Below are 13,914 nucleotides of genomic sequence, written 5' to 3' on the forward strand. Positions count from 1 at the left end.
GGAATTTGTTGACTACAAGCACGAATGAGGCATAAAAACTCTCTAATGTGCATTTCTTATACCAAATCAACAACTCTATTATTTGTTGTCCCCATCAATCTTGAGTTTCTTATTGCGTTGACTACAAAGATAGCTTCATAATACGAGTCGCTAGTTCAAGTTAGTTGAAGACTAGGTTGGTTCAAATACAACGATAGGTAACCAACTAAAAAAAACTAACCTCCGTTTGTGAAGAAACAAATAACCACATTTTTTGGAGTAAATCCTATCGGACCTCTTTTCAAGTGTTATACATCAATTTGATATTTCATTGATTCGCCGTCGCTGTGTTTGGTGGAAAGAAACACAAGATCTTTCTTCCATCTTTACTAAGTCGCCATGGTAATACCACAACTAGTATTTTTCCAGTAGTATCCAACTAAATTTTTTTCAGGGTATTGATCTTGAGAAGGGTGGTCGCATCAAGAAGCGCAATAGAACCGCACCCAAGTCGGAGAATCCATACTTGCTTTTATTGGTAAAACTCTATAGGTTCCTCGCTCGCAGAACCAATTCCAATTTTAACAAAACAGTGTTGAAGAGACTTTTCATGTCACGTAATAATCAACCACCGCTTTGTTTAGGAAGATTGGTGAAACTGTCTCGCAAGAACTCTGACAAAATCATTGTTATTGTTGGTAAAGTCTTAGATGATGAAAGGCTTTATGAAGTTCCTAAGATGACGGTCTGTTGTTTGAAGATTTCAGACAGTGCAAGAGCACGCATTCAGAAGGCAGGAGGCGAAGTTTTGACTTTTGATCAACTTGCACTTCGTTCACCCAAAGGTTCCAATTGCTTCCTTTTAAGAGGTCCAAAACATGCTCGCGAAGTTTACAAACACTTTGAAGGTGTTGCTGTCGAAGGTCACGTGAAGCCTTATGTACGAAACAAGGAAAGGAAATTGGAAAGAGCACGTGGACGACGACCAAGTCGCGGTTTTAAGAGAAAGCCTAAGAAGGTATAGTTGGAGAATTTGTTTTTTATAAACACAAGGCAAATGTTGGAAGCCTAAACTCGTTGTTTTGTTCTTTTATTCTGACTGGTGATAAGCATTTGGTGTATGAACACTCAGGATATGCAGTCTTTCATACACATTCATTCACACACACACACACACACACACACATATATATATATATATATATATATCTTCCTACAATTTCAAAGATGACGACTGAAGCTTGTGTCCAACCATTTTTTGTTCCTTCTTCTTGTTTTGTATTTTCTCGCCTATCTTGTTGTTGCCAGTCTTATTGTAAATCTGAATCCGGTTTGTTGCGTGCTTCAGTGTTTCCAACGTCTTCATTGCATCTTTTCTTTGTTGTTTCATCGATGCTCCGTGGTCTTGATAAGCAACTTTGGCTTCCCATTGTTTACGTAACTTGGCTCGTCTCCCAGCACGCTTTCTCTTTCTTCTCCATCTCTTGCGGTCTTGTGAAGTCATTTGCTTTGCATTTTCACTATCTTGATTAGATGAAGGTTTGTATATCTGTTCTGGTGCCAACAATTCCCCATCACCCAAAACCTCTGGAACTGCTTCTTCAGCTACAATGGAAGGAAGATTAGAAGGAATAACTTTAAGTTCAGGAGGAGCAGGACGAGGAGTATAATGAAAGTTGCTCAAAGCATCCAACTTAGTTGTAAGTTCCTGAAATAATTGATCAATTTCGTCATGTCTCTTATCCTGTTTTTTGACTTGGCTTCCTTGCGTATGTAAGAGATATTCTTCTTCATATACTTCGCTCAATCCTCTTCTGTCCTTCTCTTGTGATAATTCTAAAACTGTAGGTTTTGAGGTTTCAGGAGGCTTTATACGAATAACATCATCGTAAGCTGACTCAGCAATTCTGTGTTTAATCCTCTCTTCTAAAGTATTCATAGCATCATCTTCACCATCATTTGAGTCAGTCTTTGTACGTCTCATTGCGCTATCGAAATCTATTTCGATATCCAACGCACTATTTACTGGACGTTGTGAGGCTCTAACTTCTCCCAACATGGACCAATGTTTGTTTCCTATTTGTTTCTCTTCCAACTGCTTAATTCTCTCTTCTAGTGGGTCGACTGAATTGCTGTTCTTGTTCTTATTGCTTGTATCTAAAGCAGTGGAATGATCAAAAAACTTTTCATAATGATATTCCTGTTCCTCAGTTTCTCCTCCCGTTTCATTATACAACTCTTCTTGCCACAAGTCTTCTTCCTCATCATTCATATTATCTTCCTCATCATAGGGTTCATCTCTATCTGCTGCTTTAGCCATTGCATCGTAACTAAAAAATTCTATACATACAAGTCAAATAAGAACACAACTTGCTATTAGTAGTCTTACTATCTTCTTCATCGTTGTCGACCTCTTGTTTGGATAACTGAGCGTCGTTCAACTCTTTGACTTTTTCGATATCTTGCGTCCCTTCATCGGAAACAAGGTCGTCTTCCATGACGTCCATCTCATCCAGTGTTTCTTCCTTTTGTCTTGTATTGCGTGTTTGCTCATCTTCTTTTATAGTTTCCTTTTTCTGCAATTCCAATTGTTGTAACTTTTTGACTACAAACCGTAACAATGGTCGGTTTCTCAACTGCAACTGTTCCCAAAGTTGTTCCACTTCGAATCCTTTATTTTCATAAATTGTTAACAGAACATAATATTTGCCAATTTCAGTTACCTTGGACATAGAGTTGAGAAAGGGGACCCAACAACTGGGAACGATAAGGTTTCTTAGATTGCCTCTCAAATAGGGTTTTCAACAACTCCTTCCAACTAGACAAACAATAAAAGAAAGAACTTTTTCTATGGAAACACAAGCATACCATTCTCTCGTTTCTGGTTTCCTTTCCACAATATCTACTGCACTAGGCAAGTTGACAGATGCCCAAGGTTTTCTAGTCATTTGTCTTTGACTTTTCATCCATCCATTATGATAAATGCTCCGACGCTTTTTCTATTTTGTATTGGGCTCTGTACTTTATGTCTGTTTGTGTCCATTCTATGGATATGTATATATAAAAGGTATTCAATAGGTGCATTACAAAACATAGTCCAACTATATAAATGAGCTATCTTTCATTTATATCTATCCCATCTTCACAACAGTCTCTGTTACTTTATTATTCCATTCAAAAGTATACTTGACTATTCTTCTTCACCCCCATATTGAAATGACACACACACTCTTTATGTATGTGTGTAAATATCTCAATCACTGGTATTTTCTTCCGCTGAAAAGACTTCTTTGATGAACGTATTATCGTCCATCACCCGCAACGTCTCTTGATCCACCTTCCTCTTACGTTCCTTTCTTTTGCGGTGAAGCTTAGCAAACTCCAAGTTACGTAACTTCTTCTCTTTTTTGAGGTCCCTTCTACTCCTCATAGAAATGACTTGGCGTTGAAAAGTATCGGTAACTGCTGGTGCAACTCTTGCACTGGAGGAGCAGGTGTACCTTTGGGAGCAAGTAAATGAAGAACGAAACTGTTTCTTGCTGCTCATCAAAGAACAAAAAGATACAAAAGCTGCCATAAAGAGAGATCTACAACAACTCTCTTGAGCACACCAATTCCTCCCAACAAAATAAGATTTCAAATGAGCATCATACTCTTGTTCTGTTATTATGGGCTGAGCTCTTACAACTTTGGTTCAAAAGAAAGTATCATTTTCATAAAACTCATCTCCATATATTTGTTGAACATATGCAAAATGTCATTCATTCAATCACAAATGTCAATCACTCACAAACAACTTATCGTATTCTATTTAGAATGTATATAATGATTCGTTTCTATTCATTGATGGAAATTTTTTCTACTGGCTTATTATTAATCCAATCATCGCTACGCTCCTGATCAAGTTTTCGTTGTTCTACCAATTTTTCATTCATTTCTTCATATGCGACGGCATGATGATAGTCTTCAACCGTTGGAATCCAAAACCCTGTTTCTGCCGACCAATAAACAGCAAAACAAAGCATAGCGTTGAATAAAAATAAAACAGCATTCACCCAAGACACTGCTTCCACACCATTGATAGCTGAACGGTTATTTGCAGAGTCAAGTATTCCTGTCGAAGGCCTGGCAGAAGTTTCCACACCAGCCGCAATAAACCTATTCCATAGTGAAGTATGATTGAACGGTGAACTATCTGTCTCTTCATCTCTTACCACCAAACCATCCAAAAGAGATTCAAAAGCGCCTCCAACACCCACAATTTTTGAATACGATTGGCAAACAATGTCCATAAACTGAAAGCAATGAATCCCAAAGAAACCACTAGACCTATTGCACCAACAGCTATGAGGTACTTGCAGATAGCTGTCACTCCAGCAGGTGAAACGGTGGAAGCCTTATAAGCACAAAAGTCACCAGATATATGTGGATAACTTTTATCAAAAATATTGAATTCGGCGTTACTAACTAGGGCATCGACGACTACTGAGAATACTAACCGAACAAAAAGTTGGAATCCTGGAACAGGGGACAATCAGTGAATACTTACTAAAGGTAATGACATAAAAACATAGTTTGGTCGAATAGAATAACCAGGTTTGAAGGTCTGGTAATGCTGTTTTCACTTGAGTCCTAATAGCAGGCATCACAGACAAGAGACAATGTCTGCCACAGAGAGGTGCGAAACCTTGAACAGGATGGCCAAGCAAAGATGGAATATCTCCCTTTGTCTGTTGGACTTGGTGGAAATGAAGTGGTTTTGAGTTTGATTGAATTTTATCGTTTTGCGAAAAGATGGAGTTGAAATAGCGTATATGCGATTCATTTTGGGAAAATCCGAAACATACCGTTACATATGACCACAATGAAAGATGCTCAGCAAGACAAAGAGAATAACTTAGAGTCGTGGACAGATACTAGTCTTTCTTCAAGAGTTGCTCAAAAGTGGGGAAAAAAGTTTTCAAATACCAATCTGTTTTATCTACACTCCCCTCAAAGTCTTGCTTATAGAAAAGGCATCCGGGACGAAAACAAACTCAAGAATGAAAGCAACAGCAACTTGGATTGGGAAATAATCTTGCAATCGACCAAGTCTCTTTCTATTTCCGATAGTCAATCCAAGAGTGTAGAGAAGAAAGAGACCGTTACAAGGAACAGCACCCAGTATTTGCAACACTTGGAAGAAGTGTCGAATAGTCCTCCAAGTTTCATAACTCCTTATTGTGTCCGAGGACTGCAGAATACGGAAGAAGTGGTTGTCCTTCGAAAGTTTAAGAAAAATAGAGAAGATTTGTTGAAACAATTATATAATTTTTATAATGAAAGAGTAAGTCCAGTCTGTTGATAGAAGATTGTTTATTTTATAGTTTCAAAGGTGTTTTCTAAGCAACTAAAGGAGACGTTGGTCAGTACTTGTTGGTCAAAGACACTAAATACGACAGCTGGAAGGACTTGTTTTCAAAATAAGCGACTAGATAATAACCAAATGGAGAGAACTGTCAGTATTCAAATTTCTATCAAAGTGGTGGATCGTGGAGAGAGATTGTTGAGTACCTTGGCACACGAAATGTGTCACGCAGCACAATGGATTATCGATGGAGTTGCCAAACCTCCTCATGGTAAGTAAAGGAGTAGATGTGCATGACTTGTAAACATTTCATAGGTAGGGAGTTTCAAAGGTGGTCCGAGGAATTCAAAAAGACCTTACCATTCGTCCAGGTCAACGTGAAACATTCGTATAATATTGTTTATAAATATATTTATTTTTGTCAGAGTTGCGGTTTACAATATGGACGACATAGTAAGTCTATCGATACTTGTCGTCAAAGATGTGGACGATGTAAAGGACAACTCATTTTAAAAGTGTAGATGGATATATAAAGATTGAACTTTTTTCAGTATTTCTCAAAAACTATTTATGGAAGTGAAACAGTTGTTTAGGAAAAAGAACCACTAGCGACTAGAGTAGTTGAATCGTCAGGAATCTGTTGAGTGAGAGACAAAGTAAACTTTACAAACAAACTGAGTAATACATATATACTTTGTGATTTTTTTGTGAAAAAATACCAAGGTTTATACAATGGAGATACTATGAATCAAAGACCAAATTCAAGGATTGTCACTTATCAACAATACAACTTGATAGTTTCAGTATTTGTTAGACAAAATTGGCTCTCTTTCAAACGTCGTTGCTGACCAATGAGCACAACAGAATCTAAAGGATTCGTAGCGGATTCTGAAAAGATTCTCATGTGGGGAGGAAGCGGTGTCGCGCATGCTTTGTCGTAAAAAGTCCTCTCATGTATGGCTACTTGAATGTGGATAGTGAATAGATTGAGACTTGAACACAAAAAAGGAAATCGTTTTTCACTTATGATTTTCTTTTGACAAACTACTTGAACGTCGTTACTTTCCAGGAAAGTAATGGAAAGCAACACTTCGGGAGAAAGTCTTCCAACGTGTACTCGAAATAATTGCGATGATAATAAGAATAATAATAATACAGAAGAAGAAGAATCCCTTCTATTAAAGTCCGTAGATAATAATATAGCAGATGTTTCCTTTTTGGAAGAGAATTTGGAAAAGAGTCCCAACGCCAACTCAAAGAACGGTCGTTTTACAGAGTTTCCAGCCTTTCACTCCGACACTTCGACTGAAAGGGAGGATAAACAAAGGGAACAGTTGAGTCTGGATAGTGAATACTGGAGAGAGCTTCAACAGTTTGGTTTCCCTTCGTCATTCTTAGTGGATACACAATATCTACAACTTTGTAGACACATTCTTACCGATTCAGGTGGTATACAAAGTACACTGGAGAGCCTGGAGCCTTCCGAAAAGATAGGCACTTCGGAGAAGAAAGAGCCTTCGCAATTCTCGCGCTTCGTAGGTTCGCCAATGATTCCTAGTATGAGTTCTTTTAGAGAGAATGCTATATTGCCGCCTCCTCCAGTTCAACCTCCATCCTCTCAAGCACAAGATTTTGTAGACTACGAATTTTCAAAAAACAACTCTTTTTTTGCTAGTGATGGACATCCATTATGGGAATATACAGAAAGTGAGAGTTCATCAACTCATTTAAAGGCTTTTCCATTCGATACTACTTCACATTCTTGTATGAAAGATAGTGAAGCTTTTTCTGGATTTGAAGACAAACAAACCACAGTGACCAATGTAGAGGAGCGACTGAGACACCGTAATGCATCAATTCACGATAAAACGTCAACAGAACTTTCTCTAACTCCCGTTGGACATCGTATTCCTGTTGAGGATATTTTACTTCAAGACCATAGAAAATCGGGTCGCTTTGGAAGTAATTTTTCTCAAAGAGTTAGTGATGATTTGAACAACAGTTTTATAGAAAAGTCTTGTTCAGCTGACGGAAGCAAAACGTTAAAGAAACGTTTGATATGGACTCCCGAGTTGCATGATCGATTTCTCAAAGCAGTAAATGCTGTTGGAGTGAATAATGCAGTCCCAAAAACTATTTTGTATTTAATGAATGTTGAAGGCTTAACTTCGGAACATGTCAAAAGCCATCTACAAAAATATCGAAATAACTTAAAAAAGGCCGCTGCAAGGAGACAAAGAGAAACGGGACATTTTCATTCAAACGCTTCGTTTCATGAGTTTCCTTTTCAGAATTTGTATTCCAACGCTCGAGATGATTCAATATCGGAACATTACTCACCAGTTGAAGTGTCTGCAGATGATAGAGTTCTATATGACAACTCATTAAGATCGAATACCAGTCAATTACCGGAGTCGAGTGTGCCTCGAGATGAAGCAAGAAACAATGCTATGGTAGATAATATCATGGAACTTGATTTACAAATACAAAGCATTGTACATTTACTGGTTACTGCACGTCACAGAGTCGCAGAACTTTCCATGTCGCTGGAGCAGTGGCTACCACATTGTTCTTCTTCAAATGATTGGGTACGAGTTTTAAAAGAGCAGACAAATTTATTCCAACAAAATGAAATGCAACTTTTACAAATACAGCGTGACTTTGAGAAACAACAAAGAGAGTTGAAGACCTTGGAAAAATGGAGCTTGCCTGGAGTAGAACAAGGAAACTCCTAAAGAGGTGGATATCCAGTCACAATTTGGTTTGAGCCTTTGGAAACCATGATTGATTAACTTTGCTATTGTCACTAGTAGTATGTTTTTGCGTACAGTATATATAGTATTACAAATAACCAGGTACTTGATGTATTCTAATATTAACGTATAGAGATTTGTATAAAAGGCAAAGATTTTCATATTGTTCCTTATGTCCTACGGAAGGGAAAAAATGCTTTGGAAGATTTGGGCGCGCATTTCATTCATCGTGTCTTGAAAAATTCGGTTTGCGTAACAACAATGTCTTTGTCTTCTGTTACTAGCGATGACTTGGATGTCGAATGGTCCAGAAAAATATACGAGCTTGTCAATAGCCAAACTCATACTAGTATTACAGGAGTTGCCTTATTATTGCAACCTGGATACTGTGTTGCTTCATATGGGGACTTGAAAGACTCTTTTCGTTCTACTCGGGAAGAGGACAACCTTGCTTCACCGTATGACACGGATAACACGTTGTTGATATCAAAAGAAGCAAACATGCTGTTCGAAGTATTAGAAAGTGTCGTTTTCTCATTCACACAACCGTCCAATAGCTTGATAGAATGGAAACATATTTCGTTCCAGCAAGGCAAATACATCATTGTAAAAGTAACCGAGTGCTCTTGTTTAGCTATTACCAAAAGCAGAAAACAAGGCCTAGTTTTATCACAACTTGCACAAGGACTTTTACTAGTATCTCATTTCAAGAGTCCTTCTGTCCCTAACGTAAGTTTTTTTTATCCATTGCATACATATAGATCTGTCTCACTATAGAACTTGAATAGGTAGTGTATTGTAAAGTAGAACTTTTTGCAGATATCTTTCGAAAAACCTAGAGATTTAGTGAGTTTCGAAAGATTTCTCCAAATCTTCATAGATAGGAAACATTTTGAGATACACACGGGATGCTTCTGGATTCGGTTGCCAAACAAGTTTCCGGTTTTTAGATATGTTGCTAGGTGATAGCTGCTGTTTGGATCGGATAAAGTCGTGAAAATCTTCCAAGTTAGATGGATTGTCAGCATAAGCTTTACCATGCCATGCTCTGTAAGCTGCTCCTAAAGAAGCGCTGTTGTAATACAATACTCGATGAACTGGAGCCTGAAGAACATCGGCAAGTATCTGCAAGATTTCTACGGGAGGAATTCAGTAACAGAAATTGCAATGCATACGATTTTTCCAACCTTCATTTTCGGAAGCTCCACCAGTAGCCCAAACACGGTCGTATTTCACTTGGAACCGATCCATATGTATCTTAATCGCTAAACATCGACTTTCAACTATTGCGCGAACTTTGGTATTATAGTCTATATTTTCTACGAGTTTCATATCCTACATCCAGAAGTCAGTCTTTTCCAATAACATGCGAACTAACAAACCATATTGAAAAATGTGGGAGTACAAGGCTTTGCACTTGGTAGTATTTCTGGAACTCGATAATAGAAGCCCAAGATTCCATTGTTTCCAGGTGGTGTTTGTAAAAGAGAATTGGTGAAAGATTCCCAAGTCCTTGGCTCCATGCTATCCATGTCTTTGATAGCTTCACGTGTCAAGCTACCATTACTATAACAAACCAAAGGTATGAATTCCAAGGGTTTCATCGGACTGCGATAAACATGGGCTTCTATTCTAGGCTTGATTTGCTTTGTTATTGCAAATGCAGTGTCTGAGGTACCCAATGAAACTGCTAAATCTCGTTCTGCTTGTAATAAGAGACCAGCAGCACTGTTAGGGTTATCTCCAGACCATGGAAAAATGAAACAATGTTTTCTATCGAGTCCAAATCTTTCTGCAAAGTATGTATGAATCTTACCCAAAGGACAATAACTATAAACTGGTTCTGAAACCAATTTGTCCTTCAGTAGAGGTGCCGTATGTTCCACTGCCAAGTCCCACCATTTGGGAGGATCTGATTGTAACTCAAAGAATCCTGTACCTGCAGCATCCGCGACATCTTCTGCAGCATATTCTCCAAGTAATAAGGAAGCCATTCCTGAACTTATCAAACTTATGTGTTCAGTATCTTGATATATTTGTGGTTCCTCTTCATATATTTTTCGAATTTGAGCAGCAGTATATCTTGGATATATTCTTGAGCCAGTTTTCTCCGCCACAATTTCTGGTCCTCCTAAAATTGTTTCCAAATAATTGCACTGTTTCCTTGTACTGGCGTCCATCCTATTACACAAATATAAGCAAACAAGTATCCTCGAAATAACCGAAAACCTACCAAATGGGACATTCTTGTCTTGAGAAGGCGGTCTGTAACTGTTGTGCTATACCAACTTCGGGATTCAAGTGACGAAGCAATTCTACAGCACCACGTCTCCAATACATACTCCCGTGTTGTTGAGCAGAACCACTTATGCAACGAACTTGATCCAAAGGTATTCTTTCCTTGAGATGTTCGAAGACTTTTTCCAAAGCTTCCACAAACATTAGAGCTGGCGATGTGAAACGTCCATTTTCACCAGCATGAGCACCACCCTTTGTTTGATAGTGTGGAAGATCTCGATCAAAATTCAAAGAATATTCCAGTACTACCTCACAGTCAGAGTCCATCACAATAACAGACAAACCTAAGAGATGGTTAACATATAACTAGTTTCAATCGTTGTATGCCTACTCTGAGTACTCAAATCGAAACCTAACGCATAACCTGACATTTTCTTCACAGCCGAGAATTCCTCAATTCACCACAACGCACTTTAAGAAATGTTGTCAGATGGTCAAGCCATTTTTGTGCATGATTTTCGAAAGGCTTATCGAAATATTTACCTATCACAATGCATTCCACATACTCAAGTGTTCATGTAATACTTTATTAGTTGTCCAATCTACACAAAAGAGGCTTTCTCTTGTGTGTTTTAACTTCAACGGTCGTTTAAGATTTTCCTAAAGAGACAACTTTTCTCTATTCCTTTGCTTTGAATTTCCGTCTTCGAGGACGAACTTGGGTCCAGCCTGAGTCTTCTGCATTATATTCTTCTTGCCTAGTTACATAACTGCCATCGTCGTTGATGCTTTCGTTGGAAGCACTCGAGGCTCCACTCGTCTTCTTCTTCTTCTTTTTCTTCCTTCCGGTTTTGTTCTTCCTATTTGTTTCTTTGTGAGTTATCTTCTTGCTATTCTTTGACTGCAAATGGTTCCAAGTAAAATATGCTACTACAGAAGTTACCAAACAAAGCGACGCGGACAATGCACCGAGAGCCCATAACTTGGACGTGTCAGCGTTCATGCCAAAATAGTCTTCAATTTCTTCTGTGACACACTTTCAGATTTTATCGATGAACCACATGAAAACCAATCTCTCATCTTTCCAAAACATATCTTTTATTCCATATCCACATTCCAAAACTATGAAAAACACAAATAGGTTACCAAAACACCACATGATTGAAATCAACTACTTTAAACACGCATACGAATTCTCTTCGGATCATCAAATAAGCGCTTCACAAAATACAATTTTACAGCGACCAGTGAAGCAACAAATAACGTTTTGAGCAACAAAAACACCAAAACTGCTCTGTTGGTAGAAATAATAGTCTTTTCATGTCTCAATAGACGACTGGGCTATCCTCAATGCCATTCCCATTTCATGTTGCAACATACACTTACGTTCTCAAGTAATATTGACTAGCCAACGCACTATCCAATTCACGCTGTAAACTAGTAAGTCCTTCATAAGTTTTCTCGATTTGTCCTTTTCCGATATTCAGACGAAACAAAGCATTTATGTTTCTTTTGCTTACCAACTTGTAAAGCATTCATAGCTTCCACTTCTACCGTGCCTTCAAACCCAGTTTTCGCCACATAACTGACTAAACGACTCGTTCTGAAAACAACTTGTGTCGATGGAATGCAACCAACAAAGAACAACTTACGTAATATCTCCACTACGAAAACAAACCTTGTATGAGCCACCCTCTTCCGCTTTATAAGATATGCGACCTCGTTGGACACCTCTTGAATCCCACTTCAACTCGGGAGGTCCTTGAGGATTCACTTTAAACAACTATGCTAACTTAACTTTGTAATTAGATACAACAACACACTCATTACCTCCACATCTATACGAGAATCTTCGGGATCCAACACGTGAAAATTGCCAGTTAAAACACCTCCTCTCTCTATTTCTTCATAGAAACAAAAGTCCTAACCACACACAACTCGTATTGGAAAAGTTGTCCAGTTTCCTTCATCTACTTACTTCGGGATTCCAAGTAGGTTCGTATACAAAGTCAAACGGTGCAGCCTAAATAAACTTTAAGTATGGAACCAAGTTTTCTCAACAAGCTCTTTTTACTTTTTGCCAATATAAAGCAACTAGAAACATGATGAATATCCATTGTATCTTCTTCATTTCTGGGAGAAGACGACGTAACTGAATTGTTATTGTATCGAACATTTGGTTGTATTGAAAAAGTGTGACTATGGAACCTCAACCTAGTTCCGACTTGGATACTTATGCTTCAAGATATTATGGTCGTGGAAAGATATTGAGACTGCTACATATTGCCTCTCATAGTGTGCAACTACGAAAGGAAGCCCTATTGTTGGCATTGGATGAAACCAAAGCAGAAACAAGGGACGTACAGTTGTATAAACGGTTATTAGAAAAGTTGAAAGAAACAGGTCAAGTCAGCATTCTTCAAGATGAATGGGAGACGACTGTGGTGAGAGAAGATTCCAAAGAAGTGGAAAGATTGGAAACCGAGTTACAGAGATACAGACATAATATGATCAAGGATAGCATTCGAATGGCATATGGAGACCTCGGAGACTTTCAATATTCTAAAGGTAACTTGGAAGAGGCATTGCGCAACTACTTGAAGATGAGAGACTATTGTGTTAGCTCTCAACAAATTACGGATATGTGTTTGAAGATCATCCAGTGTGCTATCATTTTAGGCAACTTTTCATTGGTAGAAAGTTATGTTCAAAAAGCAGAACAGACTCCAGAAATAGCAAACGATGAGGTAAGTAACAAGCTGTGTAAAGGTTTCAACCGTGATGAATAGGATTGTAGAAAACACAAGCGAAATTGCAGTGTGCTTTAGGTTTGGCTCTTTTATCAAAGAGAAAGTTAAAAGCTGCGGCAGAACGGTTTTTACAAGTTTCTTTTGCGTTGCAAGATAGTTTCAATGAAATGTTGGCTCCCGAAGATGTGAGTACGTTGGGAGCTATATGTGCTTTGGCCACTTTTGATAGGAAAGAGTTGAAACATAAACTTTTGGATAACAAAGCGTTTAAAGAATTTCTAGAACTTACTCCCAATGTTCGGGAGTTGATCAATGATTTTTATTTTTGTCGCTATGGAAAATTCTTTGAACGCTTACAACGAATGGAACCTGATTGGAGGTTGGATTTGTATTTTTATTCTCTAGTTGATACGGTGATGGAGTTGATTCGTGACAAAGCACTTGCTCAATATGTCATGCCTTATACTTGTGTATATTTGGATGAAATGGCAAAAGTTTTCTGTACTGACGTGTATCATCTACAAAATGAACTTGCAAAGTTGATAACGAGTCATCAAATAGAAGCAAGAATTGATTCGCATAGGAAAATTTTATATGCGAAAGAACTAGATGTGAGAAATACCAGTTTATGGAATACTGTTTCACAAGGTGCTCAGTTAATTGACCAAGCAGAATCGATGCTATTACATATTAAGATGCTCAAACATCGACTCTCTATTCGAGCATTGAGTGCAACAGAAGCATCATATGATCATTCCAACTGTTCGACAAGTAGAATGGATTTGGGTTCTCTTCATCATGGTGAATAGAGTGACCGTCATTTTCAGTTCAGAAATGGAAGACAAAT

General features: G+C 38.1%; 10 protein-coding genes across 10 annotated transcripts; 4 read left to right on the forward strand and 6 right to left on the reverse strand.

Annotated features, from left to right (window-relative positions):
- Nucleotides 1-249: 249 nt before the first annotated feature.
- Gasu_46480 (60S ribosomal protein L18e) lies at nucleotides 250-1,150 on the forward strand. The gene is made up of 2 exons (XM_005704289.1): nucleotides 250-381; nucleotides 434-1,150. The coding sequence occupies exons 1-2, from the start codon at nucleotides 379-381 to the stop codon at nucleotides 1,001-1,003; spliced, it is 573 nt and encodes a 190-aa protein (XP_005704346.1). The 5' UTR covers nucleotides 250-378; the 3' UTR covers nucleotides 1,004-1,150.
- Nucleotides 1,151-1,154: 4 nt separating this feature from the next.
- Gasu_46490 (M-phase phosphoprotein 10 (Mpp10)-like protein) lies at nucleotides 1,155-2,979 on the reverse strand. The gene is made up of 4 exons (XM_005704290.1): nucleotides 2,848-2,979; nucleotides 2,703-2,797; nucleotides 2,369-2,650; nucleotides 1,155-2,319 (listed from the first exon to the last, which is right to left on the reverse strand). The coding sequence occupies exons 1-4, from the start codon at nucleotides 2,943-2,945 to the stop codon at nucleotides 1,193-1,195; spliced, it is 1,602 nt and encodes a 533-aa protein (XP_005704347.1). The 5' UTR covers nucleotides 2,946-2,979; the 3' UTR covers nucleotides 1,155-1,192.
- A 105-nt stretch (nucleotides 2,980-3,084) lies between these two features.
- Nucleotides 3,085-3,639, reverse strand: Gasu_46500 (uncharacterized protein). Its single transcript, XM_005704291.1, has one exon. The coding sequence runs from the start codon at nucleotides 3,554-3,556 to the stop codon at nucleotides 3,233-3,235; it is 324 nt and encodes a 107-aa protein (XP_005704348.1). The 5' UTR covers nucleotides 3,557-3,639; the 3' UTR covers nucleotides 3,085-3,232.
- Nucleotides 3,640-3,694: 55 nt separating this feature from the next.
- Nucleotides 3,695-4,719, reverse strand: Gasu_46510 (uncharacterized protein). Its single transcript, XM_005704292.1, has 3 exons — nucleotides 4,529-4,719; nucleotides 4,194-4,473; nucleotides 3,695-4,137 (listed from the first exon to the last, which is right to left on the reverse strand). The coding sequence occupies exons 1-3, from the start codon at nucleotides 4,623-4,625 to the stop codon at nucleotides 3,816-3,818; spliced, it is 699 nt and encodes a 232-aa protein (XP_005704349.1). The 5' UTR covers nucleotides 4,626-4,719; the 3' UTR covers nucleotides 3,695-3,815.
- A 20-nt stretch (nucleotides 4,720-4,739) lies between these two features.
- Gasu_46520 (uncharacterized protein) lies at nucleotides 4,740-5,875 on the forward strand. The gene is made up of 3 exons (XM_005704293.1): nucleotides 4,740-5,305; nucleotides 5,354-5,597; nucleotides 5,642-5,875. The coding sequence occupies exons 1-3, from the start codon at nucleotides 4,835-4,837 to the stop codon at nucleotides 5,845-5,847; spliced, it is 921 nt and encodes a 306-aa protein (XP_005704350.1). The 5' UTR covers nucleotides 4,740-4,834; the 3' UTR covers nucleotides 5,848-5,875.
- Nucleotides 5,876-6,379: 504 nt separating this feature from the next.
- Gasu_46530 (myb family transcription factor) lies at nucleotides 6,380-8,240 on the forward strand. The gene has a single exon (XM_005704294.1). The coding sequence runs from the start codon at nucleotides 6,403-6,405 to the stop codon at nucleotides 8,059-8,061; it is 1,659 nt and encodes a 552-aa protein (XP_005704351.1). The 5' UTR covers nucleotides 6,380-6,402; the 3' UTR covers nucleotides 8,062-8,240.
- Nucleotides 8,241-8,729: 489 nt separating this feature from the next.
- Nucleotides 8,730-10,809, reverse strand: Gasu_46540 (xylulokinase). Its single transcript, XM_005704295.1, has 5 exons — nucleotides 10,709-10,809; nucleotides 10,313-10,661; nucleotides 9,462-10,260; nucleotides 9,267-9,414; nucleotides 8,730-9,215 (listed from the first exon to the last, which is right to left on the reverse strand). The coding sequence occupies exons 1-5, from the start codon at nucleotides 10,746-10,748 to the stop codon at nucleotides 8,923-8,925; spliced, it is 1,629 nt and encodes a 542-aa protein (XP_005704352.1). The 5' UTR covers nucleotides 10,749-10,809; the 3' UTR covers nucleotides 8,730-8,922.
- A 55-nt stretch (nucleotides 10,810-10,864) lies between these two features.
- Nucleotides 10,865-11,359, reverse strand: Gasu_46550 (uncharacterized protein). Its single transcript, XM_005704296.1, has one exon. The coding sequence runs from the start codon at nucleotides 11,318-11,320 to the stop codon at nucleotides 10,997-10,999; it is 324 nt and encodes a 107-aa protein (XP_005704353.1). The 5' UTR covers nucleotides 11,321-11,359; the 3' UTR covers nucleotides 10,865-10,996.
- Nucleotides 11,360-11,374: 15 nt separating this feature from the next.
- On the reverse strand, nucleotides 11,375-12,499 carry Gasu_46560 (COP-coated vesicle membrane protein p24). Its single transcript, XM_005704297.1, has 7 exons — nucleotides 12,392-12,499; nucleotides 12,296-12,340; nucleotides 12,148-12,240; nucleotides 11,970-12,100; nucleotides 11,838-11,920; nucleotides 11,704-11,788; nucleotides 11,375-11,653 (listed from the first exon to the last, which is right to left on the reverse strand). Exons 1-7 carry the CDS (start codon nucleotides 12,491-12,493, stop codon nucleotides 11,494-11,496), a joined length of 699 nt encoding a protein of 232 aa, XP_005704354.1. The 5' UTR covers nucleotides 12,494-12,499; the 3' UTR covers nucleotides 11,375-11,493.
- A 10-nt stretch (nucleotides 12,500-12,509) lies between these two features.
- On the forward strand, nucleotides 12,510-13,900 carry Gasu_46570 (COP9 signalosome complex subunit 1). The gene is made up of 2 exons (XM_005704298.1): nucleotides 12,510-13,064; nucleotides 13,115-13,900. The coding sequence occupies exons 1-2, from the start codon at nucleotides 12,519-12,521 to the stop codon at nucleotides 13,874-13,876; spliced, it is 1,308 nt and encodes a 435-aa protein (XP_005704355.1). The 5' UTR covers nucleotides 12,510-12,518; the 3' UTR covers nucleotides 13,877-13,900.
- The last annotated feature ends 14 nt before the right edge of the window (nucleotides 13,901-13,914 follow it).

This window comes from Galdieria sulphuraria, assembly GCF_000341285.1.
Source record: "Galdieria sulphuraria unplaced genomic scaffold scaf_43, whole genome shotgun sequence".
Taxonomy (NCBI): Eukaryota; Rhodophyta; class Bangiophyceae; order Galdieriales; family Galdieriaceae; genus Galdieria; species Galdieria sulphuraria.